The following is a 25,389-nucleotide window of genomic DNA, read 5'->3' as shown; positions in this document are numbered from 1 at the left end:
GAGAGAAGATTCATGACATCCCCCAAACCTGCCTGAGCTCTAGCTGCCCACACAGACTGGGGAATGCTGTCAGGGGAAAAGCCATATAGATGTGGAACTCACCCAGTGCTAGTTCCTTCTTTTGAGGGTTGACATCTCTCCAGTTTTTGGTTTCTCTTAAGTGCCTTCAAATAGTTGTTTGCACTTTACCCAGAGTTTATAATTGTTATTTGAGGAAAGGTTAGTCTGATACAAGCTACTCTGGCATTACCAAGAAGTGGAACCTCCAGATGCCCTCTCAGAGAGGAAAGAGGGTGTCTCAAGGGGAGAGTCAGCACAAGAAAAATATTAACATGAACACATTATGTTTAAATCATAGGTTAGACAAGTTCACAAAACCAGCCCACCATTTATGAGCCACCAGAAGATGCCAGCAAAATTCTCTCTAGTTGATGATAAAATGATTCTTAGCAAAAGATGGAGAGGGGTGATTTTTCAAGGCCCCCTTGACTTTCAAACCTGAATGAAATGATGTTTCTGCTTTTGTTATAGGTCTTGCTTTGGCCTCTGCCTGAGTTTGCAATCTATATGGCTATTATGAGATTTCTCTTCTTTTCCTCTACAAGTCCAGAATCAATTAGGAGACTAAGAAGTAATGAAGCTTTTAGAGTATGAAGACAAAGTAATGGAACCATCAAGGGGAGTGTCCCCAAGGACAACCATCACAGGTAGAAGAGAGCAGTTGATTCAGACTCCCCAAGCAGTACAGCTCACCTAGATAAGACAAGCTCTAGGAATGATTTCTTTCCTTTTCCCACTCCTATTTGTATCTAAATGGGTTCAAAATTTTTTAAAATGTTTTTTAACATAAAATCATTATGGATGCAGTATAAAAACAGAAATAGGTACCCAGAAATTATAAGAAAATGGACAATTGCATATACAAATTTTAAGTTCTATATAAAATTATTTCATAATACTTTTCAATAGAAAGCAAAAAATATTTTCAATAAAAATGCTTTGGGGGCTTCCCTGGTGGCGCAGTGGTTGAGAGTCCGCCTGCCGATGCAGGGGACACGGGTTCGTGCCCCGGTCCGGGAGGATCCCCCATGCCACGGAGCAGCTGGGCCCGTGAGCCGTGGCCGCTGAGCCTGCGCGTCCGGAGCCTGTGCTCCGCAACGGGAGAGGCCACGACAGTGAGAGGCCCGTGTACCGCAAAAAAAAAAAAAAAAAAAAAAAAAAAGCTTTGGGTTAGAAGTTGGCTAGGGTAAGCTATGATTTATTAGGTTAACTGGGACAGGGGCTAGGCTCCTAAGGGTTAAGGACAGCTGAGAGGAGATGAAGGTTGGTTGTGTAGGGTGGGAATTTACATTCAAGATAACTATGAGTACATGAAAGAAGAGAAATAGGACAGTAGCAAAGAGGAAAGTAGGACAGTAGGAACACACTTCAGATTTCAGGAGACCTAAATATGTCTCAAGTTACCAGTGAAGAAAATGATGCTAGAAAGAAAGGGGTGAAGAATGGGATCACAGGTACTCTATGAACCAGATAATCTCCTTAGAATAACCAATATGGGATCAACCATAAATCACGAAAAGGTAACCAAAGGGATGCTATTTCTGTGCCAATGGGATGCAGTCTCATCTAAAATCTGACTGGCCTCTAGCCACATGAAGGACCCTTCCTGCACACCCTGGGCACTATGCCTCCCTGGGAAGGGTGAGCCGTCCCACTCTGAGAAACATTTCTTCACTAGGCTACCATTTTGTAATGAGAGAAGATATTTCAGCATTTCTGGTGTAGAGAAATGAGTCCTACCTACACCAGGGCCCAGAAGTATGACCCTGAAGGCCTCCATGGGGAAGCTTCAAGAATATGTAAATTCAACCGCATGTATAGGTTCATAGGTGCATTTTTGTGGATGGGGTCGTACAGCTCTCACCTGATACTTCAGAGGTCAGCCGCCAAGCACCACTGATCTAGAACAGGAGTTGGCAAACTTTCAGCAAAGGTCCAAATAATAAATATTCAGGGTTTTGTGGGTTATACCTTTTCTGTCACAACTACTTAACACTGACACTGTAATGTGACAGCAGCCACAGACAGTGAATAAATGAATGGATGCATTGGCATATTAATAAAACTTGATGTTTAAAAACTAGCTATCGCCAGATTTGACTGGAGGGCCCATCATCATTTGCCCTGATGTAGAAAGACCCTCCTGTGCAGGACTCCCGGGCACTCAGAGGGCACTTCTGTCTTGGTGCACAGCCCCATCCTCCAGATTCCCTGCCATCCACCTTGTTCCTTCCCCCTGGCTCCTCCAGCCACAGCTGGAGGTCTTACGGGATCTTCAAAAGTTGATTCCATGGGCTTCCCTGGTGGTGCAGTGGTTGAGAGTCCGCCTGCTGATGCAGGAGACGCGGGTTCGTGCCCCGGTCCGGGAGGATCCCGCGTGCCGTGGGTGAAAAAGTTGATTCCAGGAATATTAAATGAATGATAAAGGAAATTTCAAAGGAAAAATGAATTACCTAATTATGTTTTGTTTTTTTCATATCTCCTTGGATGCTACGAGAACATTATGTGCCCCCAACCATGACCTGATTTTGTTTTGGTGTTTTGGGGGGCATTGCTTATCACTATTGTATTTAAATAAGTATTTGTTTACTTGTTAACATTTTCCTCACCAATTATGTGAGCTACATGAGGGTAGGAAAGATAATCATCTTGATCACAGCTGTATGTGTCTCCCAGCCTAGAACAAAGCCTGACACAAGTACTTAATAAATATTGGTTGACAGAATGAATACATACATTTTTACATAGTTGTAATTACAGCAGGTACAACTGCTTATCCTCCTTTTTGTAAACATTATATCGAATTTCTACAAGGCTAAATGATTATCATCTTTAATGGCCACATACACCAGACCACGGGCAGACCTACCACAGACTGTTTAAACCCACCCTTCCTACTGAGCAGTGAACTGCCTGCAATGATTCATAATTATAAAGCATGCTGTCAAATGCCTTTTCCACATATTTATGGATCATTCCTTAAATACACTCCTAGGAATCTACCTTGGTCACAGGGTAGGGGCATCTCAAAGGCTAATGAAATACACCACCCCAGAGCTTCAAAAGGACAGCGCCTTGTCACTACCCTCCCTAATGAATGGGGACACTGGTGTTATCACAACTTCAACATTACATATCATTGTTTAAAAACCTTTGCCGGGCTTCCCTGGTGGTGCAGTGGTTGAGAATCTGCCTGATAATACAGGGGACACGGGTTCGAGCCCTGGTCTGGGAGGATCCCACGTGCCACGGAGCAACTAGGCCCGTGAGCCACAACTACTGAGCCTGCGCGTCTGGAGCCTGTGCTCCGCAACAAGAAAGGGCCACGCACCGCGATGAAGAGTGGCCCCCGCTTGCCACAACTAGAGAAAGCCCTCACACAGAAATGAAGACCCAACACAGCAAAAATAAATAAATTAATAAACTACTACCCCCAACATCTTCTTAAAAAAAAAAAAACCTTTGCCAACGTAATAGTACATTTAAAATGATCCTGCGGGCTTCCCTGGTGGCGCAGTGGTTGAGAGTCCACCTGCCGATGCAGGGGACACGGGTTCATGCCCTGGTCCGGGAAGATCCCACATGCCGCGGAGCGGCTGGACCCGTGAGCCATGGCCGCTAAGCCTGCGCGTCTGGAGCCTGTGCTCCGCAACGGGAGAGGCCACAGCAGTGAGAGGCCCGCGTACTGCAAAAAAAAAAAAAAAAAAAAAAAATGATCCCTCATTGTTTAATTTGCTGATCTTTGATAGCTAATAAAGCTAAAAGGAATTAAAAAGTCCTATTTTGAGACTCTACTTTTTGCTCACTTCAAATAAAAGCTTTTCGTAAACAGAGAAAGGTACCAGGAGCCCCTCAATACATTGTATCTTGTGACGGTTTTAAAAGAATAGGAGAAAATGCATCTTCTTCCCTTTTTGAAAATGAACTGTGAAGCCTGACCCATAATTCACCAAGATGCTCCATTTTCTGACAGTTGAGGTACTTGCGGTGTAGCCCAGCCAAGAGCCCTTTCCAGAACGGGGTCAGGGCCCAAGTGTGCAGTTTGCAAAGCAGAGCTGGTGAGCGGCTGGCTGTGGGGGCCCCTGTGGGCCTCAGCCAGACTCCACACAGCGAACCCGAGGAGCCTGAGCTCCACCGGGGCCCCCATTTCTGCTCACTAGCCCTTCAAGGAAGGTAGCAAGCTGCCTGCTGGAAGGGATCTAGCCAGGAACATGACTACAATGAATTTAATCATGATTAGACACAGATCTGGCTCAATCCACTTAAAAAAAAAATCTAACAGATACACGAATACTGACCACTCAAGATGGCATTCAAATTAAGCTCTATGTGAAGGACTACGCCTGGGAGAAAAATAAACCCAGGGAGCTGAAGAATCTCATTCTGATATTTTAAAATCAAAACAGAGTACTGTTTTGTAAAAGGTGTATTTTACGTTAAGATTCTTGAAGCAATTCATTTTGACACAGAGCCTACAAAGGGCGAGTCTGCTGCGTGTTCTCCACCCTCCTGCACGTTTCTCATCACCTTCCCTCCCAGGCCCCTGGACCCTCTGCCGCCCTCACACCTCTGAGAGGTCCTCTGCTCTCAGATGCTCCCGGACAGTGTCCACACCCCAAGCCCTGAACCTCTGACTGCCCTCCTCCTCTAACCCCCAGCCCACGTTCTCTGTCTCCCCTGCTGGGCCAAGAGGAGCTCATGGAGACAAACACCACAAGCCTGTGTCTGTTTCGCCACAAGGATTAGAAGACCTGGGTTTCAGTTCTCCATCACCTGGGCCAGGGACCAACCCTCTGCATCTGCTCCCAGCCCTGAAATATGCAGCGACAGCAGCACCAGCAAAGTCTGCTAAAGCTGACGCCCAGGATAAACGAGACCATGGAAGACAGGCAGCAGCTGTACTGAAGGGAGCCCTGGAACGGAGCTGAGTCCACCAGGGTTGATGGTAGACTACCAACACAACTGTTACGGGCCCTGGACGAGGAGGACACTTCAACACCTCTGGTCTCTGTGTCCTGTCTGCAAAATGACAAATGACAGGGTTGGATCCCCTGAGCTCTGACATTCTGGTTTTCCACATATGCCGTTCAAATGTATTTTTTAATATAAATTTAATTAATTAATTTTTTGCTGCATTGGGTCTTTGTTGCTGCACATGGGCTTTCTCTAGTTGTGGCGAGCAGGGGCTACTCTCCGTTGTGGTGCGCGGTCTTCTCATTGCGGTGCCTTCCCTTGTTGCGGAGCACGGGCTCTAGGCACACAGGCTTCAGTAGTTGTGGCACATGGACTCAGTAGTTGTGGCTCTAAGCACGCAGGTTCAGTAGTTGTGGCGCACGGGCTTAGTTGCTCCGCAGCATGTGGGATCTTCCCAGACCAGGGATCAAACCCGTGTCCCCTGCATTGGTAGGCGATTTCTTAACCACTACGCCACCAGGGAAGCCCCAAATGTATTTTTATAACTTTATCTCCCTTGGTATGTAGTGCGATTTAGGACAGCATAAGCACTCAATTGTTGCACACACTAAATTAACATGAAGTCCAAATCACAGTGAAAAATACTCCAAAAGTGTGTAATAACAGAGCTAGAGCTTAGTATGTGCGTGTGTATATGTTTAGAACATACCACCACCAGTTACAGATACAAGCACTTGGCATCCTTAGGTTATTCATGCACTTCTATGTGACAGTTATTTACCTCCTATTTCCTTCTGAAAATCTCCAGGAAGCTACTAACTTCTAATTCCAATGTTGCCCACCACTAGGGTTCAGCTGGAAGAGTCCCTGACTAGCCACCGTGTGCAAACGTCAAGTTCAGTTTTTCTAGTCTCAGGCTCGCTGGTGAAATGTATATGCTTTATCTCACGTGAAAGCACCAAGAGGTCTTAGAGATCATCTGCTCTACCCGTCGGAAAACTAGACTAAGAGTGGGACTTCAAAGCTGAGATTCTGGGAAAAATATCTAGCAGCAGCAGGCATGAAGACCTGTAGGCATTTTGTCCCAGACAATTTTGCAAATGGGGTGTGGGCGGAGGTAGGGGTAGGACTGGCGATGGCCATGGGTTGGGCGTCCTGAGCCTCTAGGAGGCCCGGCTCACACAGGCAGCTCTTCAGGCAGGCTTGGGTCTCGGGTGGGGTCAGTCGGTGCTCTGCCCTCTGGCCCTTCCAGGGAGAGGGTGACCTCCAGCTGGAGGGAATGGCCAAACTATTGTTTGCAGCTTTGCAGGAAGCTGTTTGAAAGGGTCATTGAAAAATGATCTTACTAAATCAAGCTGTACCAATATTTTTATTTCCTTTCATGCAATGCCGTGTTTAAAGGGATTAGATGGGGTCTGTTTATAAAGCCTGGGAAACAAGCCTATGTGACTTAAGTTCAAAAAAACAAAAGCGTCCTGCTCTTAAAGCACAGAGAACAGAGAGAGTGGGACGGCATGCATCTGTCTCAGAGCAAGCCTTTGCTCTTGGTGTTTAATGGAGATCTGGTCAAAAAAGCACATCAAATCCAAAACACTTTTTCAAGGAAATGTCACATATCCTGACATTTATGCATAGTAAGCCATCTTCTCAAGGTTCTAACAGATTTTTAGAAAAAGAAGCAAGTATTAATTGTATGGTTTATAACATTTTTTTAATAAATGAAAAATCACTGTCACTTGTCTGGGAAATGGCTTTATGTGGTGTTGGTGGAGAAGAGACATTCAGAGACTTGACCTCCCAGGTGTGCCCAGTCTCCACCCCAATCAATGGCACCTGAATTAAAACAAAGAGCATTTGAAGAGGTAAAAACTGGGACTCTACTGATCTATGTATGGGGTTCACTGGGCAGGTGTTCACCATTCTCCTCTCCCTGCAGGTGAAACACAGAAGCCCCCAAACCAGTAAGGATCACTGGAGCAAGGAGCAGAGAAAAATCTAGAAAACAGAGCATGAAAAGGAGAACTTCCCCCTCTTCACAGTGTGATCAAGGACCAATTGCGAAACCCAAGACTTTCAGAGACTTTTAGAGGAAGGCACCACAGAAGGAATAGAAAGCAGTTTTATGGGTAACGAAAGGGGCCCAGGCCTCCGAGGAAGGCCCTCTGCCAGGCCCAACAGTCAAACAGAGGCGAGGTTGGGAGGGGACCCTGGCTCTTCTACAACAGACTCTGTGCACTGCAGAAACCCAGAAAGCCTTGGCACTTCCAAAAATGGACAGGCTCTCTACCTAAAGCCAAGGAAAGTACAAGTCAGGCAAATGGCTGGTAATTTTTAACTGAAACGCTAAGATCATAATAACAATGTCTAACATTATGGAGAAAAAGCACTAGAAGTCTTATTGTCTTGGAGACTCCAAAACACTGCGGCTGCTTTTTAGCCTTTTATATTATGTTTTACATAATTTAAATATTTTACTGGTCAGGTTGAACCTGCAAGTAGCTGTGAGGGAAATGACCCCTTCAGAATAGCTTCCCTCTTATAAGAGAAAGACTATCTGTCTAGAAGTGACCAGTCCTACCGTGGTGGGACCTCAGGAGTTTAGTAATTGCAAAACCCGAAAGCACGGTGCCATTTGAAGCCCAGCTGCAAAGACAGTTGAAGAGGTGTGAGGTTTGCAGGATGTGTGTTTAACTGAGGTCATTCTTGCTGGCTCTACCTATTAAGTTAAATGAGACTATCTTCTTAATGAAAGGAAGAAGCAGGCAAACTAAAGATAAAATCTGGGTTCTTACCAAATATCATACGGTATCACTTATATGTGGAATCTAAAAAATGGTACAAATTAACTTATTTATAAAACAGAAACAGACTCACAGACATATGGTTACCAAAGCGGAAGAGGGGGATGGATAAATTAGGAGTTTGGGATTAACAGATACACACTACTATATATAAAATAGATAATCAACAAGGACCTATTGTATAGCACAGGCAACTATATTCAATATCTTGTATAACCTATAATGGAAAAGTCTGAAAAAGAAGAGGTATATATATATATGAATAACTGAATCATTTTGCTGTACACCTGAAACTAACACAACACTGTAAGTCAACTATACTTCAATTAAAAAAAAAAAAAGAATGGAAAACACAAAAAAAACCAAGAAAACAAAAGAAACTGGGTTCTTACAAATAGACTTATGGTGTTTACTTCACTTTTGGTGTGAAAAAAAGGAGCTTGATTGCCACAAAAGCAAAAAAGCTGACACCTCAGAGGTTCTCTGTGAAGATGGTCTAGTCAACAGCAGAGATGGTGATAGTAAATGTTACTCCTCAGGGAGAACTTCTTGGACTTTGGTGCCCAAGAATCACCTGGGGTCTTGTGAGAATGCAAACTGAATCAGGAGGTCTGGGTAGGGGCTGAGATTCTGCGTTTCTAACAAGCTTACGATGCTACTGGTCTGCAGACCACACTTGGAGTAGCAAAGCTCTACGGTCCACAAAGATCTTTCCTTGTGGTTCTTTAACTAGTCAGGTGGATGAGAATTGAGGAGTAAAACAATTACCTGTAGTGAACACTGAGAAGAGAATTGGTTTTGGAGAAGTAACTTTTTAAAAGTGTCAAAAACATACAAAGAATCTTCATATATAATAACGTGGACTTAGTCTGTTTTCATGGCTGGATTAAAGAATTACAATGAGTAATTAAGAATTAATATGAGTGGAGTGCTTTGGCATTTAGAACGCCCATCCACTGCACCGACTCATGTCACCTCTCTGAGGTCAGGCAGGCAGCCCCACCCTTGTCCTACCTGTGTTACCAATGAGGCTGCAGGGACGTTAAATTCAGAGCCAGAGCTCAGACACCTCCCCCTCCCCCCACCACCACCACTTGGTGCTTAAAGACTTTATTTGCTTTAGTGCCAACCAGCAGATGGATCACTAATCCAAACATTTTAAATTCTACAAATAAGATAATATTGTTTGGGTGCTTATCTCTCTAACCATTTTCTTCTACGTCAACCTTATACATTCGAACTAACGCCCACAGCCACATACTGGGGAAGAGTCCTGAGCCACCCAGGGGAGCAGCTTGGTATGAGTTGGGAGGCCCGTGGGGTGGCACTTGGGCCTCCTCGGCACCTGCCCAGCCTGCTTTTTGGAGCCCACCACACAGAACTTGAACCCATAACTGGCAAAAGATCCCCAGCTGAGTACTTGACTTGAACGTAGAAAACCGAGACACACTGGATAGCTCCTTCCAGGGCTTAGGTGGGAGGGAGTTTCCCAATGCTCAGAAGTAGTCCCCACAGGGGCTCAAACTCATGAACTAGCCTATTAAACAGAAAAAGCATTGGTTTTGGAAATGAAACTCTGGGGCTCAAATCCTTACTCTGCCACTTAGGTAATTTTCCTCCGGCAAGTTCCCTAACCTTGCTGCTTCAATTCTACCATCCATAAGCCCAGATAAGAACACACACAAGCAGAGATGGAGGGAAGCACAGCATCTGGCATGTGGGCGGCGTCCTGTGTGCGGTATTTCCAGGCACAGAAAGCCTGCTCCAGAGCTTGGCCCACAGCAGGGCGAGCCTCTGCTTTCACTCAACTCTGAAAGAGTCAAGCAAGGAAGAGTTTGCAAGTGTTAATAGCCTATGAGCAATGTGGGGCGTGTTGATGAAAATTTTGCGAGGTTCACTGACTGTTAAGAACACAAAATAACAGACCAACTCTGCTATAAGTGCTGTCTCTGGTGACAGGGAGTTGAGTTTTTCCTGTGTGTGGCACTCTGCTCTAAGCTTGTAAATCTGGGGTAAGAGGCACAAAATATTTACCTTTTCCAGGGCCTCTCTGTCAAGTAGTTCTTGCACAGCTAGCAGCTTGATGCTGTAAGAAAAAATTAAAACCACACTTAAAAACAAAACATTTTATATCACCAAGCATCAGACAAGTCACAGGAACAAAAGTCTGAAATTTTAGCCTGCATTTCTGAATCACCTCCCACCTCAAGGTAACCTTTGGTTTGAACTGAAATGACCATTTCAGAAGTATTAAAAATGTTTCTAAGTTGTAAAAGTGATTTTATCATGTGATCCAGCAATTCCACTTCCGGGCATATACCCAGAAGAGTTGAAAACAGGGACTCAAAACAGTTATTTGCACACCCATGTTCATGGCAGTATTGTTCACAAGAGCCAAAAGGTGAAAACGATTTAAATATCCATCAATGGATGAATGGATAAACAAAATATGGTCCACATTTTATATACGATGAAATATTATTCAGCCTTAAAAACAAGGAACTTCTGGGGCTTCCCTGGTGGCGCAGTGGTTGAGAGTCCGCCTGCCGATGCAGGGGACACAGGTTCATGCCCCGGCCCGGGAGGATCCCACATGCCACGGAGCGGCTGGGCCCGTGAGCCATGGCCACTGAGCCTGCGTGTCCGGAGCCTGTGCTCCGCAACGGGAGAGGCCACAACAGTGAGAGCCCCGCGTACCGCAAAAAAAAAAACAAAAAAAAAGAAGGAACTTCTGGCACATGCTATGACACAGAGGAACCTTGAAGGCATTATGCTAAATGAAATAAGCCAGACACAGAAGGACAAATATTATATGACTCCACTTATATGAAGTCCCTAGACTAGTCAAACCCGAAGAGACAGACAGTAGAATAGTTGTCTCTATCTATTGTCAGGGGCTGTGGGAGGGAGGAATGGGGAGTTATTATTTAACGGGTATGGAGTTTCTGTTTGGGAAAAAATTCTGTAGATGGTGGTGATGGTGGCACAACAATGTGAATGTACTTAATGTCACTGAATTGTATACTTACTAATGGTTGAAACAGTAAATTTTATGTTACGTACATTTCACCACAAAAATTTCTAAAAGTAATTGATAGCTGCTTATGTAAGCAACCTGAATAAATTCAGAGGGATATAAAGAAGAAAATAGTTGCCCATGTTCAGCATTAATCTTCCCTTGATGTCCCTTTGATGAGAACAAACAAATAGCTTAAATCACTCCTTATGAAGAGGGCCTGATCAGCTGCTCATCTGTTACCGTACATGGATTGAGCCCTACTGTGTGCAGGTGGTCGAGGGCACCTGATGACTGTGACGTGCTCCCTGCCCACAAGGAGCTCACAGCCTCTTGGAGGCCACAGTCAGAGCAGAAGAGGACCAGTAGGGTGCCGAGTGGACTTTCTGGGGCACAGAGGGGAGCCCAGCCAGGCCAAGGTCAGAGGTGGCTTCCTGCAGGAGGGACCGCGTTAGCCTTGCCAGGGGAGGGGACTGGGGAGAAAGGTGACCCGCAGGGAGACAGGGGGGGCAAAGGCACCAAGGGGAGAGAAAGGGCTCGAGTGTACACGACTCATCAGTTTCCAGTTTAGGGACCAGAGTCCAGACTGCAGCCAGCAGCTGAAGTGAGGGAATTCAGACGTGGGAGCAGGTTTTACAGGGGAGGTATTTTCCCTTTTGTGACAAATTGCTTTTGAAGTGTTTGCGGACGCAGTGAGCAGGCGGCCAAGGCTGGACAGGCCAGCACGCAGGAGGAAGCAGGAGCTCAACGAGACTGTTTAGGGTTGGGTCAGCTGTCGATGGTGTCATCGTGCTCCTTCCCCACCCAGTTAATCTGCTTGTGGTCGCTGGTCACTGTGTCCCCACCAACTTGCACAGGTTCTCTGGAGCAGAAATGGGCCCCATCTGTACCACACACCTCCATCAAAAGGGGTTATGCCCATGATAAGATTCACCTCCATGTACAGAATTCTTCATAATCTCTCTGCACAGCTAAGCAAGCCCTGTCCAACCAAATGCAAAGGTTTACTTTAAAGCAACTTCAGCAAGTGCAATAAGGTTTTCAAGGCCTACAGGAAACCATCACCACTACCAACAAGTTAGCAGGCATCAGGGCTAATGGACAGGACCCTGGGCATAACCTCTGCTCCAATCACTGACTTTCCTTCGTCTCTTGGACGGGTTTGCTTTTGTTGTTTCTCTGGCTTGGAACAGTCTTCCCCAAGATCTTGACAACACCGACTGCATCCCACTGCATCATTTCTGTCTAAGTGCAAATGCTGCCTCTTCCAAGCAGCATCCCTGGTCACCAGGTTCGTTTTTGGGTGTTTTTTTCCAGTGCACTTACTGGTACCTTAAAACATTTGTTAGGGTGCTTTTGTCTGTTTCCTCCCAACCAGCACTGGAAGCTCTTTGACACTGGGAGCTCAAGGGTCTTCTCACTACATCTGCAGTGTCTATAACTGACACAGGAAGGACAGTCAGGAATATTTACTGGCCTCCAGGCAGGGCCCAGGGGCTTAGAGGCCAAGTCGCTATCAGTGTGGACAGCTAAAATCACTGGCAAGCCTCAGTTTCTCCACCTGAAAGGGAAGGCCTCCAGTGAGATGACTGTGTGTCTTCCCCAGGGTGAACAGTGCTATGTGCATTTGTAGAAATGTCTGCCAGGATGTGTCTGGTGGCAGGTCAAAGCTATTGGCTACTTCTCAGTGCACTATGATTCCCAATGCACACCTCTAGATCCCAGGTTATCAATTTGGACAGCAAGTTATAGGCTAAGGAGACTCCAGTTGTAGATCAAGTTTCAGAAGCTTAAACTACTTCTGAAATAACCACTGGAAAATATTTTTACTGGAGGAATTTTGAAAATAGTTTCTCATTCCTGCCCTTCTCTATGGTCATGAAGTCCAGTTTAGGATCAGGTATCAGATATCGACAGGTTAGAGAAAAGGTTTAAACACTGTTAATACACTCAACTCTCTTCTTCTCCCTATACAAAAAGATACTACATTCAAACCACTGTAGAACATGATCTGAAAACCAACAGTTTGAGGCTTTGAATGAAGACGAAATTAAAACAACTTCAGTTGACTCTTCTTAGTCAAAACCTGAAGGATGTTAGTCCCTGCTCTCACCAGTTTACTTTCCTCTTGAACGGGAATGGCAAATACTTGGCATGTACACTCTCCAATCCTCTTCACCTCTTTCCACGGAACTCACCCCCTTTTAACTTAGATACAGCTTCAGAATCTTTCTGAACTCTCCAGTGAACCACAACCAATCTACTGAAGTTGACATGTGAGATTAAACCAATTTAACTTTTGCTCTAAAACCAATACCAAATAGGATTCATGTATTGGGTAGGGGCAGGAAAAAAAATAGAAACCTTTTCACACTACTAAAACCCAGCAACACAAAGGAGAAAAGATGGAAAAGATGGAGAAAAGAGGATAGGACACTCAAATCTAGAAGGTTTGAGTTTCAAAATGGAAACAATACATGTTAATCAGAAGTTACTGCAACAGCTGCTCATAACATTGGATTTCTTCAGGAAGTTGTGTTTTTTTCCTCCTTAGAGCTATAATCTTTAAGAGTATTCGAGATGTTTCCTGTTATATAGCTATCCTACTGTTAGTTCTTACCTTATTGGAAACTCTTCAAGTCTGGAGTATTTATTTCAGTACTGATGGTATCAGATTCTTCTAGCACATCAGATACTCCCTGGGAGGAAATTTCACACGCACGAAGACGCAATGAGCCCATTTCCCAAATCCTCCATTCGACACCTCTACCTTCTTACCCTGGAAGGGAATCTCATCTCTCAGTTTCGACTTTGCTCCCCCTTCCCTCCCTTCCTTTCTCCATTTCTCCCTCCTTCCTTCCCTCTTTCTGTCCTTTTGCTAATTCTACAAATGTATACTGGCACCAGGCACCAGGAAAACAAAATGAATGCAATATGGTCCCTGCTAGGGCCCAAGCCCAGGGAGGTACGTCTCTCTGAGACTCTCCTGGGTTCCAACGTGGACCACAGAGCTGCGCTAAACAGCGCATGTCTCTCGGGTGGCCTGGTGCCTGGTCAGCATCCCCTGAAAACAGCAGGGCTCCCATCAGATGGGAGCTGCAATTTCTTTTTCGCACTTGACTTTGAGAAGAGAGGCAAATCACACAAAAGCAGCTGACAGCCGTGATTTATTTAGAAAAATGGCCATTTCAAGGCCAAGTTCTGAAGTCAAGATGGGCAGCACTTAGAAGGACCTAGAATGCATGCAATTAATGTCTGCTAAGTAAGCTACAAGGAGGTGAGGCGCTTGAGGGCAGATGTCTTATTCAGCTAGATAGTGGCTGGCACAGTGAGGTCTGTAACGTAATTTGAAGTGGTGATGGGGAAGGTGCCAGGAAGCCAGTGACAGCAGGGAAGAAAAGCAGCAAAGTTAAAGGGACAGAAGACGGAGGGCACCCCTGCAGCCTGGGGGGTGGCTTAGAGCTGCAGACTGAATGATCCTCAGTGACCCCTGAAAAGGCGGATAAAACGTAACTCTCTTGGTGTAGCAAAAGCACTTCAAGAGTGAACTCCCAACTACACAGAAACTCACGCTTCCAGAACAGCTTATGAGCTACAGCACCAGAAGCAAGAATTCACTCTCGCTCCCTTTCTCTGAGGATTCTGGCGCTTTGAGTTTCCACTGCATTTATTATAGTATAGTGCATGAGACACAGCGGATTTCAATAAATGCAGAAAGGGTGTGATACAATGGAGCCACACGTTCACTGCGCAGATAAGATATTTAAGGGGTATGTATTATGTACCAGGCGCTATTGGATGCTGAGGACACGATGATGTACAACAATACAATGATACAATGCAGCCTCTGCCTTCAAACTTCTGAGTGTAAGGGAGGAACCAGGTAAGTAACACATCAGCCACGTGAGGAGAGCTCTCTAGAGGCAAACTCGGGGTGCTTTGAGGCCCTCTGCAAGAGCATAATAAAGCTGGGAGGCTTCCTGGGAAGTGGCTGCTAAGCTGACACCTACGGGCTTACAAGGCAGAGAGGTGGGGTGGCAGGAATAGCATGAGCAAAGGCACGAGGTGGGAGGTCAGGCAGGGCCCCGCAGGGACTGCACGCTGGCCAGGGCACACAGGGTGCCTGGGGCGTGGTGCAGGTGCTGAAAGATTATTCTGCAGAAGCAGGCCGGGCCAGGCCTCTTAGAGGGTTTGTTAAGCCATATTAAGGCGTTTGGTCTGTCCTTTGGGGGCAAGGAGTGGCCACCGATGATCTAGGGCTGTGGTGTGGTAGAGGGCCCGGGACACAGAAGATGCCCAGTAAAGGTATAAAAATGGCTCTGGGGGGCCTTCCCTGGTGGCGCAGTGGTTGAGAGTCCGCCTGCCGATGCAAGGGACACGGGTTCGTGCCCGGGTCCGGGAAGATCCCACATGCCGCGGAGCAGCTGGGCCCGTGAGCCATGGCCGCTGAGCCTGCGCGTCCGGAGCCTGTGCTCCGCAACGGGAGAGGCCACAACAGTGAGAGGCCCGTGTACCGCAAAAAAAAAAAAAAAAAAAAATGGCTCTGATGTGGAGAAGGGATGGGGGTGGGGAGGCACGGGGGACAAGACCGGAGGCAGCAAGACCTGAGATGGGTCCCGGGAAGAGATGATGGAGGCTGGTGCAGGGAAAAGGCACTGAGCTAATTCCAGACAGATCAGGAGCTGGCAGGACCTGATGAAGAAACAGATATGAGGGATGTGAGGGAAATATCCTCGCAGCTCCTAGCCTGTGAAACTGGGGGCTGAAGGGACCATCTACGTGGGCTGCTGATGGTGAGTTATGTCTTGGACACACTAACTCTGGGGCCTGTGGGATCCCTCAGTGGTGTGTGAACAGCAGCTGGCTGTCCCTCAGCAAGTTCTGGGCTCTGGGTGTGGACACCAGGAGCACAAGGACGGTGCTCCTGATGTCCACATCCAGAGCCCAGGAGCCTGTGCAGAGGAACAGAAGACCAAGGGCCATTGCCACTTAAGAGGCAGGCAGAGGACTTCCCTGGTGGCGCAGTGGTTAAGGATCTGCCTGCCAGTACAGGGGACATGGGTTCAAGCCCTGGTCCGGGAAGATCCCACATGCCACGGAGCAACGAAGCCCTTGTGCCACAACTACGGAGCCTGTGCTCTAGAGCCCGCGAGCCACAACTACTGAAGCCCGCACACCTAGAGGCCGTGCTCCGCAACAAGAGAAGCCACTGCAATGAGAAACCCACGCACCGCAACGAAGAGTAGCCGCCGCTTGCCGCAACTAGAGAAAGCCCGCGCACAGCAACGAAGACCCAATGAGGCCAAAAATAAATAAATTTATTTTAAAAAAAAAGATTTACTCTCTAAAGAGGCAGGCAGAGGAACAGGGCCTGTCAGGGAAACAGAGAAGGAACCGCCAGGAAGGTGGAGGGAAAACCCAGAGCCCGTGGCCCAGGAGCCAAGGGGAGAGGGCGATACAAGAAGTCGGGCGGGGGGAGGGGGGCAATGGCTCTGATTCTGAGGAAGGCCAGGGAAGTTGGGGCTGGTAATCTGGGAGAGAGAAGTTTCAGGAGGTGGTAGAGAGAAGCCAGGTTTCAGTGGGTGAGGAGAGGATGGATGACAGGCGGAGAAGGGGAAATAATGAGATTAAACTCGAGGTAGAACAGGTAGGGTGGCAAGTCCCCCAGCACGATGCCCAGGGGCAGAAGGCAAAGCCGAGAGGTCCTCATCTTACCAAGTGCGTGGAATTATTAAAGTGCAGACAACCACCCCTCTCAAGGCTTCTTCCCTCCTCTTCCTCCTTCTCTCTTGCTCCCACCGCCCCTGCCCTCCCCTCCCCTCCTCTCCCCTCCCCCTCCCCTTACGGTATCATCAGAGGATCCAGCTTTTCTCCAAGAGCATAATCCCCATTTGCAATGATTTGGGGAAAAGTGAAGGTCAAGAAAGTCCTAAATGGTGCCGGGGTGATTTTGTTTTGTAATACAGTATTTCCACAACCTCTTCTGAAGGAAAAAATGGGAAGGAGCGTGAAATTCTTGGGGACACCAGCTCTGTGTCCAGTGCACCAGCCCAAACTGTCCCCAGGCCTGGCAGCCAGGCCAGTGAAGGGAGCAGGGTTTCCATGTGCACCTTCAGCAGGAGACTAGAGTTAGCGACAACAGGATAAAACTGGGCGAGTGGGACAGGCAGCCTTCCAACAAGGAAGAAGGGGGCCAAGAGGAGAGAAGGTAGAATAGAAGGCGGGGCCAGTGGCCACCGGCAATGGCCACTCTCTACTCACGTGCCCCTGGGTGGGGGGACTTATGAGATTTCACAAAATTCAAATTCAGCAACCGTGTCAATCCAGTTGTCTGAACACGTCCCTTTCTCAAGGAAGGCTCCACATTACCTTCCCCTGAGCAAAGTAAGGACGACTTCTCTCCTTTGATCACCAAATTTCAGAAGATGCCATGGGTGTTAGGTTCAGACTCATTTCCCCTAATGCTTTATTGTCTCCCACCACTGGCTCAGGGTTGGGAAAACATAGCGGGGCATCGCTCTGGATGCAGGTGGGTGCACACCTGGGAAGAAAGGACTGGCTCCCAGGGAAGGCAGGGTTCTTCTCACATGCGTCCTCCACAGCATTTCATCCCATCGCCGCCAAACATGCTTGCATCTCGTTGTTCCTCTCCAAAGCCAAGTGCTGAATTATTATATTAGCACCAGAACAGTCTACACAGAATTTAGCTTGGGTAACTCTTCTTGGCAGGTTTGCAAGAACTAGTCTGCAAAACAGTGGGCAGGAAACTTCTCTGATGACAGTGCCGTGGTTTTTGTTCTACTCAGGTTTTCAACTGCTTGAATCAATTACAGTAATTTCCATTTCCTAGAAATTTCTTAGAAGCTTGTCCAATCCATTCAGATTTTCTAATTTTGAGCACAGAATTGTACTAGTAATCATTTTTAACTTAAAAACTGCTTCTGCTTCTGTGGTCATGCCCCCTTCCTCATTAATGTGTATAGGTATTTTTTCTCATTTAAAAACTTAGATTTGTGAGAAATCAGTCTACTTTGTTGGTCTTCTGAGAAAATCAGCAACAGGATTTATCAAGCCTACCATTTTTTTCTAATTAATTAAGGTTAACATTTATCTTCATTAATTCCTTTCTCCAACTTCCCACTGTTTTCGTTAGCCTCTCTGCTTGCCTTCTTAAGTTGCATATTCATTTATTTAAATGATTTCTTACATATAAAGCCATGAATTTTTCTCTTGGTAAGTATTTGTCCTTGCTTCAAATTTCCTTATTTAGCCTTCTTGTTACTTTCCATCTAGTCTGCAGTTGCAGATTTGGTCTCTTACTGGACTCCACAGTATTTGGATTGTGCTTTTCTCTAAGTCTTTGGGTTTTAAATTTTATAATTTTGTATTTTCTGTAATTCTAAGTCCACTGTGGTTAGAGAAAGTACCCTGTACCTTTCCTGCTTTTAAAAATATATTCAGGGACTGCCCTGGTGGCACAGTGGTTGAGAGTCCGCCTGCCAATTCAGGGGACATGGGTTCAAGGCCCGGTCCGGGAAGATTCCACATGCTGCGGAGCAACTAAGCCCAGGCGCCACAACTACTAAGCCTGCACTCTAGAGCCTGCGAGCCACAACTACTGAAGCCCATGTGCCACAACTACTGAAGCCCACGCGCCTAGAGCCCGTGCTCCGCAACAAGAGAAGCCACTGCAATAAGAAGCCCGCGCACCACAACGAAGAGTAGCCCCCGCTTGCCACAACTAGAGAAAGCCTGTGCACAGCAGTGAAGACCCAACACAGTCAAAAATAAACAAACAAACAAACTATTGATACATTTTTTTGGTCTACTTTATGATGAGTTTTCCTTTTCTATTCCCCAGTGTTTGGGTAGTTCCAGAACTTGTTTTTGGATCTCCCAGTGTTTACCTGTAAGTTTTTCATATTAGGGGATAGGGAAGAGCTCTGGAGTCGGTCGGCCTGGGGTTCAAGCTGTACCACCTACTGGTGCAGGATCTTAAGGAACCTTAAGAACAGTGGGTGGGAGGGAAAGGATCTGGCATCTACACCTGGGGCCTTGAGTGGAGATGATGAAGGTAAAGTTTGTAGCATGTTGGTTAGCTCAGAGTAAACCTCCAAAAATGGCAGATATTGGTACCAATACTCTTCAGAGTCTTTCTTTAGCCATTAACACTTCTCTGAAGATTAGAATAATACAGGAAATAGCTCTTTTTGTTACCAACACTATTTCAGACAAGCAACGTAACAAACCTTTACCTCCTCTTCCCTTTTTGATCTCTGTTAACAACACTCCAGGGTGTCGGCCCAGAACACAGGCATACTGTTGTCTTTCCATTCTATAGCTTATTTTAAGAACAATTTCTGACATTTGTATTTGTTTGATCACCAGACTTTAATAATAATTTAAACTGCTCTCTAGGTTTACTGATTACAGTGCCTATGCTACCTATTCTTGAGCTCTATTCTGCTTTACCACTTCGGCTTCTGCAACATATCTTTACATTTTAAAGAAAGGAACATGCTTATTTTCCCAAGCCCTTGAATGTCTGAGAATGTCTTTCTGATGGGCTTCATACACAGAAGACATCTCAGTCAAGTATAAAGTAGTTGGGTTACAACATAATCCCCAAAACTTTATAGATGGTTTGGTAAACTCACTTGATAATCAAAAGACCTTTTTTTTTTTTTTGCTTTACGCAGGCCTCTCGCGGTTGTGGCCTCTCCCGTTGCGGAGCACAGGCTCCAGACGCGCAGGCTCAGCGGCCATGGCTCACGGGCCCAGCCGCTCCGCGGCATGTGGGATCTTCCCAGACCTGGGCACGAACCCATGTCCCCTGTATCGGCAGGCGGACTCTCAACCACTGCGCCACCAGGGAAGCCCCAAAAGAACTTTTAATGTTTCAGATTCTCAACCCAGATAGGCATGAATATATCTGAACTTAAAAACTAACGAACAAACAAAAACCCCCTTGTGGCCTAATCTGACAGGTTCAGTAGACACAGACTCTTTGTTATAGAGAACAGACCTAAAGTCAGCTTGATTTTTATTATTCTTTCCTCTGGGCACTTGTGAAATGTTTTCTTTTTCTCCCCTTCATCCTTGTTGCTCTGTATTTTCCCCGGGGTATGCCCCGATGTGGGCCTCTTTCCCCTGAGTTTGTTCAGAATATGGTTAGTGAGCTCTTTACATTTGCACACAGTCTCTCGTCAGCTCAGGGAAGTATCTGATGCCAATAATCACCAACACCGATAAGCTGAATGTGGGCTGTCAGTTCCGTCTTCCACATCTAAATCTCGTCTCTCTTTCTCTTTCTTGTATTTTCCAGAATAGTTTCTCAAGTTTCTTTTTCCTGAACCCACATCACTGGTTTGATTTTCCATAGCATTTGTATTAGTATTCTGTGACTGCTCTAGCAAATTATCACAAACTCGGTGACTTCCCACCACAGAAATTCATTCTCTCACAGTTCAGGAGGCTTGAAGTCTAAGAATCAGTATCACTGGGCCGAAATGAAGTTATCAGAACAGCCGTACTCCTTCTGGAGGCTCTAGAGTCCATTCTCTGCCTCTTCCAGCTGCTGGTGGCGGCCAGCATTCCTTGGCTTGTGGTCACATCGTTCCAATCTCTGCCTCTGTGGTCCCAGTGCCTTCTCTTTCATCATCAAATTTCCCTCTGCCTATCTCTCACAAGAACACCTGCGATTGCATTTAGGGTCTATGTGGATAATCCAGAATAACCTCTCCATCTCTCAAGATCCTCAACTTAATCACATCTGCAAAGTCGTTCTTTGTCATGTAAAGTAGTGTTCACAGATTCCAGAGATTAGGGTATGGATATCTTTGTGGGCGGGGGCATTATTCAGCTTCCCACACATTAATACTCTTCTATACTCCTGCTAATTTGGATTTGAGCCCTGCTGCTGGATTTTATTTCCTCAAAACCTTTCTTCATTTAATCCATATCGTTTTTTTCTTTCTGTTGCCTTTTCACATCAACCCATCTTTTCCTTACGTTTTTCTGTTCCTGTTCCAGGGAGGCCACGTCTTTTTGTAGTACACTGAGGATGCCACACATTTCCCCAAAATCCTCTTCTGGAGCCTGTTGTAGGTGATTTTCTAAAAGTAGACACTGCTTCTGGGTCTTTAGAAGCTATTGCCTTTATCTTGTCTTGCAGGACTTTTCCACGCAGTCTTTTTTTGTCTTTATTCATCCTTGAATAAGGAAAAAGTTTGCCCAGACCAATGATGAAACTTCAACAGACGTTATGAGTAGATTGGCAGTGGTCCCATTTTCTGTCCACCTTCGTAAAGGATGTGTCTCCTTCCTGTACCCACTGTGGGAGGGGACAGGGCAAAGGCACAGCTGCCAGTGATTCAGAACCCTTGCTCTAGCAAAGTTCATCTCCTCCTCAGAGACTGAATCAACTCAAGACAGAAAGTGCTCTCCAGTATGCACAGCTCCCAGAGCACCCTCCTTAAAGCACTTTGCTTTGGGGGAGTAGACTTACTGGGATGCACTGAAATCATGCCCGTTTCCCCTATTTCCCATCTGATTTTATTCCCATGTTTTCTTTCTCTACATGGATACGGGGGGGAAAAAGAGAGAGAGAGATGGACTTACAAAAGCCCACCTCTGAGGCCTGTAGCTGAGAGTAGGGAAAAAAAAAAAAAAAAAAGAGGCCCATCAGCTGGAATTTGCTTCAAGTACAAGAGTCAGGAACTAAACAATAGAGAAGGTATAAACTATAGTAACTTCTGACTTTTCTCAGGGGTGTGGGGTGTGGTTCCTCTCCATGAACCTTCACAGCATGAGCTACATCCTGGACAGAGCCCCGCGGTCCAGCTCTGTCTTCTCACTGACATCAGCTGATGCTTCCAAGATCCTGGTATTTGTCAATCCTTCTTGGTTTTTGGCAGCCTGTTGTTACTTTTCTGTGTCATCAATAGGTGTATCAGGAAGGAATCAGGAGGAACTGCAAGCCACATGGCACCTGGACCCAGGGTGGAGCCTGTGTCTTTCTGATGAACAGGAAGACGGTTTCAGAACCACCAGATGCTTCCAGAGACAGTGTCTCTGCAGGGCAGGATGATGTCTGGTCTCCTGTTTTTAGCAACTGGCTTGTTCAGCAGATGGAAAGACTGGCTCCTCCTCAAACTGCAGGGCTCTGCACCCTGCGTGTGAGGAAAAGTTTCCCAAAGGGAATCTGTTTCCCTGAGGCAGGTCTGGCTCCTCAGCCTTCCAGGCTTCAGGCCTCCAGGCTCCTGAGTTACCTGGCAGGCATCCCAGATCCTCTGCTCTAGGAAGCCCCTCTGTGTGGAATCAGGACAGCGCCCTCTGGAAATCTCCCCAAGCACAAACCACTGGAATTGCCAGAGGCGAGGAAGCCTTGCCCTGAACTGAAAAACAGCTGAAGATGATCAGACCCAATGCCAGACAGTGGAGGGAGGACAGTGGAGGGAGGGTGGCTCCTGCTGGAGACTGGGAAAGGCTTTCCCAAGGCACAGTGTTCTTTTTCAGCAGCAAACTGCCTAGTTCATGCCACTTTTTAAAAGGCTAAAACATTTGGCCTAATCTAAGGTCTGAGGCCCCACAGGAAAGCCCATTAGGAAGTTAACAGCATGGTTTCACTGCAGGAGAGAAAACTATAGCAGACTGGGTGATTTTAGTCCTGGGAAATTTGGAAGAAAAGGAACAGACAGAAATGCGGACAGAACCAGTGAAGGGGAAAGAGAGGACGCTGTTAACCAAGTGTTTTCCAGATGTCAGGTGCTCTGCTAAGGCCTTATTATGTTATTTCACTCACACCTCCAAGTTTTTCCTCCCCGACGCAGCTGTAAAAAACTGCAGATTCCAAGGCTAAAGAGCAATCAGGAATCTGGATGCTACAAAATTAGTTTTTCTTACTCCTGGCTTTGGGATCTTTTATTCTCAGCTGCAGAGGCCTGGATTTCAGCTCCTATTTCACACCTTCAGAGGGATTTTGTGGCTTGTGCAAGGTCCACACAAGAGCTAGGGATCGAGGGAACTGAACCCTGGTCTGTACGATTTAAAAGGACTCACTGCTTTTTATTCATTCAACAAATATTTACTGAGTACTCACTGTGTGCCAGGCATGGTTCTGGCCACCAGAGACAGAGCAATGAACAAAACAAAATCTCTACTCTCACATAAGCAAAAGCAAAGTGGTCATTCAAAGCAGGGCTCGGGGTTCTGGCTGGTACCTCCTGATTCCATTCCAAACTTCCTCCCCAGTGTCACATCCAGCTGGTGAGAGATGAAGCCTTAGACCTTGGATGAGGTTCTTGTTGATCATTTTTAATCCAAGTGGTTACGATGACATAGGTCCAGACGTCCCTAAACCAAGGGGGCTCTCAAGTTGGTACCATTCACCTCCCTAATCCAAGTGAATTGGGGACTTCTTGGAACTTGAGCCTTCCCCCTCAATTTTTTTCAACACATGTTTACACAAAAAGGAGACATCTGGCTAATACAAATCAGAAAACGCTGCAAATATCATCAGAAGATAATTTTTCCTGCAGGAAGAAATACTTTTCACCACCCTCCCCCAACTGCTTTTCCCGAACCCTTTTTGGTTACAGTATTCCTTGGCTTTCACTGGGGGAGGTATGAGGAACAACCCGATCAAATACACTTTTGTATCTACAGTGGGGACTGTGTCCCCCTCCTGAATGACCTCACCCGGCAAAAGGTGAGGACTGTAGCTGACCCTGTTCCCCTCTGCACTTTGCTTTCCTGTGGTCTTCCTGTAGCAACTCGTTCAGAACCATGTGGGCTGTGTCTCCAGGGGTGATCTTGTCTTATCTTAGTTCCCTATCTTCCCTTGCCACTCACTAGGCTTCCTTCCAACATTTTCATCTTTTGCATTTGTAGGTGTTTCTCTATGTGTATCAAGTCCTGTGGGAATGGAGGCAACACACACACACACACACACACACACACACACACACATTTTTTTCAATGCATGCTGGCCAGCTCTCAGATCAATAATTAAGGGTTCGAGGGCGGGGGTTTGGTTCCCCACCTTTTTGTATTTGGGGATTCCTGTGGGATTCCATGTTACCTGTTTTCTGTGTAAATGTCACAAGTTTAGGTTTTGCCATCTAGTTGCTCTTTTTGTTCCCAGTATTTTAACTATGTTTTTTTTTCAAACCTTCCGGAGAGTTTAGAGAACTGTGCAGTGAACACCCCCCCACACACTTACCACCCACATTCCACAACCTTTAGCATTTTCCCATATTTGCTTTCTCACACATTTTTCCTAACCGTCCACCAATCCATCTTTTTTGTTTGTTTGTTTGTTACTGATGCATTTCAAAGTAATGTTGCAGCCCAGTGGTTTGGTTTCTGATATTTCACACAAAGGCTGATCTCAGAGTAATTCTCCCTCTCATTTTCAACTGACCCGCTCCCTACAGAGTCCAGGCCCCAGTGTGAAACTCCACCCCACAGCTCTACTGCAGACCCGGATCAATGCTTCTCCTCCAGGGCCTTCCTCTCTGGCTCTCTCTTAACGCTTTCTTTAGCCCCTCCTAACCTGGACGAAGTTGCCATTCATCCTCACCCCCTCCTCTCCCATCGTCTAACGTTTCCATCCTAAGCGTGTCGAGCCACCACGAAGTAAATATTTCTAAAGCTCAGCTTTACATTTGATCACATATTTTCAGCCAAGAAGAATGGTATTTTCACGCAGTTCTCGGTATAAATGATCTCTCCGGGCGCACTACCAAGGGAAATGAGAGCAGCTCTGCTCTTGACCCCTCCAGCCCATCACCCAACTCTTAGGAACAGGCAGAGTGTCATTTGTGCCCAGTGAGGCTTACTATTGCTGCTTTCAACTGCCATTGCCACCGTCTTCAGAACTTAGTTACTTGTTTCATTTTTCTGGGATAGAGCAAGAATGATTAACTGAATGCGCAAGAGAAAAAAAAATTTCCACTCTCAGAAAACACTGGAAATTAGAAAGTTATCTGACACAATACAGGGTCTGTGATTCCAGCTTAATACTCCAGCCAAAATTCTTTATCTGGCTTTCAGTTCTGACCTTTCACCTCTTGCCAAGGCTTCTCTTCCTTTTTACGCCAGATGAAATTCACTTCTGGGCTTTGTCAGAGGCAATGGCCTCCTCGTTAATCAGTAAAAAGCAAACGTTCATCCCTTTTTATAATGCAAACCAGCCAGTTAGATGTTCTGGGAAGGAAGTTGTTTAAAGCAGCAATTATGGGGGTGTATTTCACAGGAATCTTTTATTTATTGTTTTAAAAGAAGTAATTTACAAAGCACATATTTATTGCAGAAATTTTAGAAAATACCAAAAAAAAAAAAAAAGAGAGAGAAAAGTAACATTAACCATAATTCTGCTACCTAGGAATGACCATTATCATCTTGATTTATACCCTTTTAGACTTAAAAAAAGTGAATACACATAGTTTATAAAATTGGAATCATAATGTTTATGCTGTTTCTATTATTTTTAAACTGCCACTAAGTTATAAATTATTGTCATTATTATTAATTGACATGATTCCATGTCATTAAGTATTATGTAATTTTAATGAAGATAGATATAGATACAAATAT

General features: G+C 45.9%; 1 protein-coding gene across 3 annotated transcripts in view; it reads right to left on the bottom strand.

The window, feature by feature from the left end:
• Positions 1-25,389, bottom strand: part of EEPD1 (endonuclease/exonuclease/phosphatase family domain containing 1) — a 239,394-nt gene that overhangs the window by 32,234 nt on the left and 181,771 nt on the right. For all 3 annotated transcript variants that reach the window (XM_067746709.1, XM_067746710.1, XM_067746708.1), the window contains one exon: positions 9,810-9,861. In XM_067746709.1, the coding sequence (XP_067602810.1) occupies positions 9,810-9,861 (52 nt within the window). The remainder of the gene's footprint in view (positions 1-9,809; positions 9,862-25,389) is intronic.

Source organism: Pseudorca crassidens, chromosome 8, assembly GCF_039906515.1.
Source record: "Pseudorca crassidens isolate mPseCra1 chromosome 8, mPseCra1.hap1, whole genome shotgun sequence".
NCBI classification, from domain to species: domain Eukaryota; kingdom Metazoa; phylum Chordata; class Mammalia; order Artiodactyla; family Delphinidae; genus Pseudorca; species Pseudorca crassidens.
Note: the sequence above shows the minus strand (reverse complement) of the source record. Positions and strands in the feature narration are given on the sequence as shown.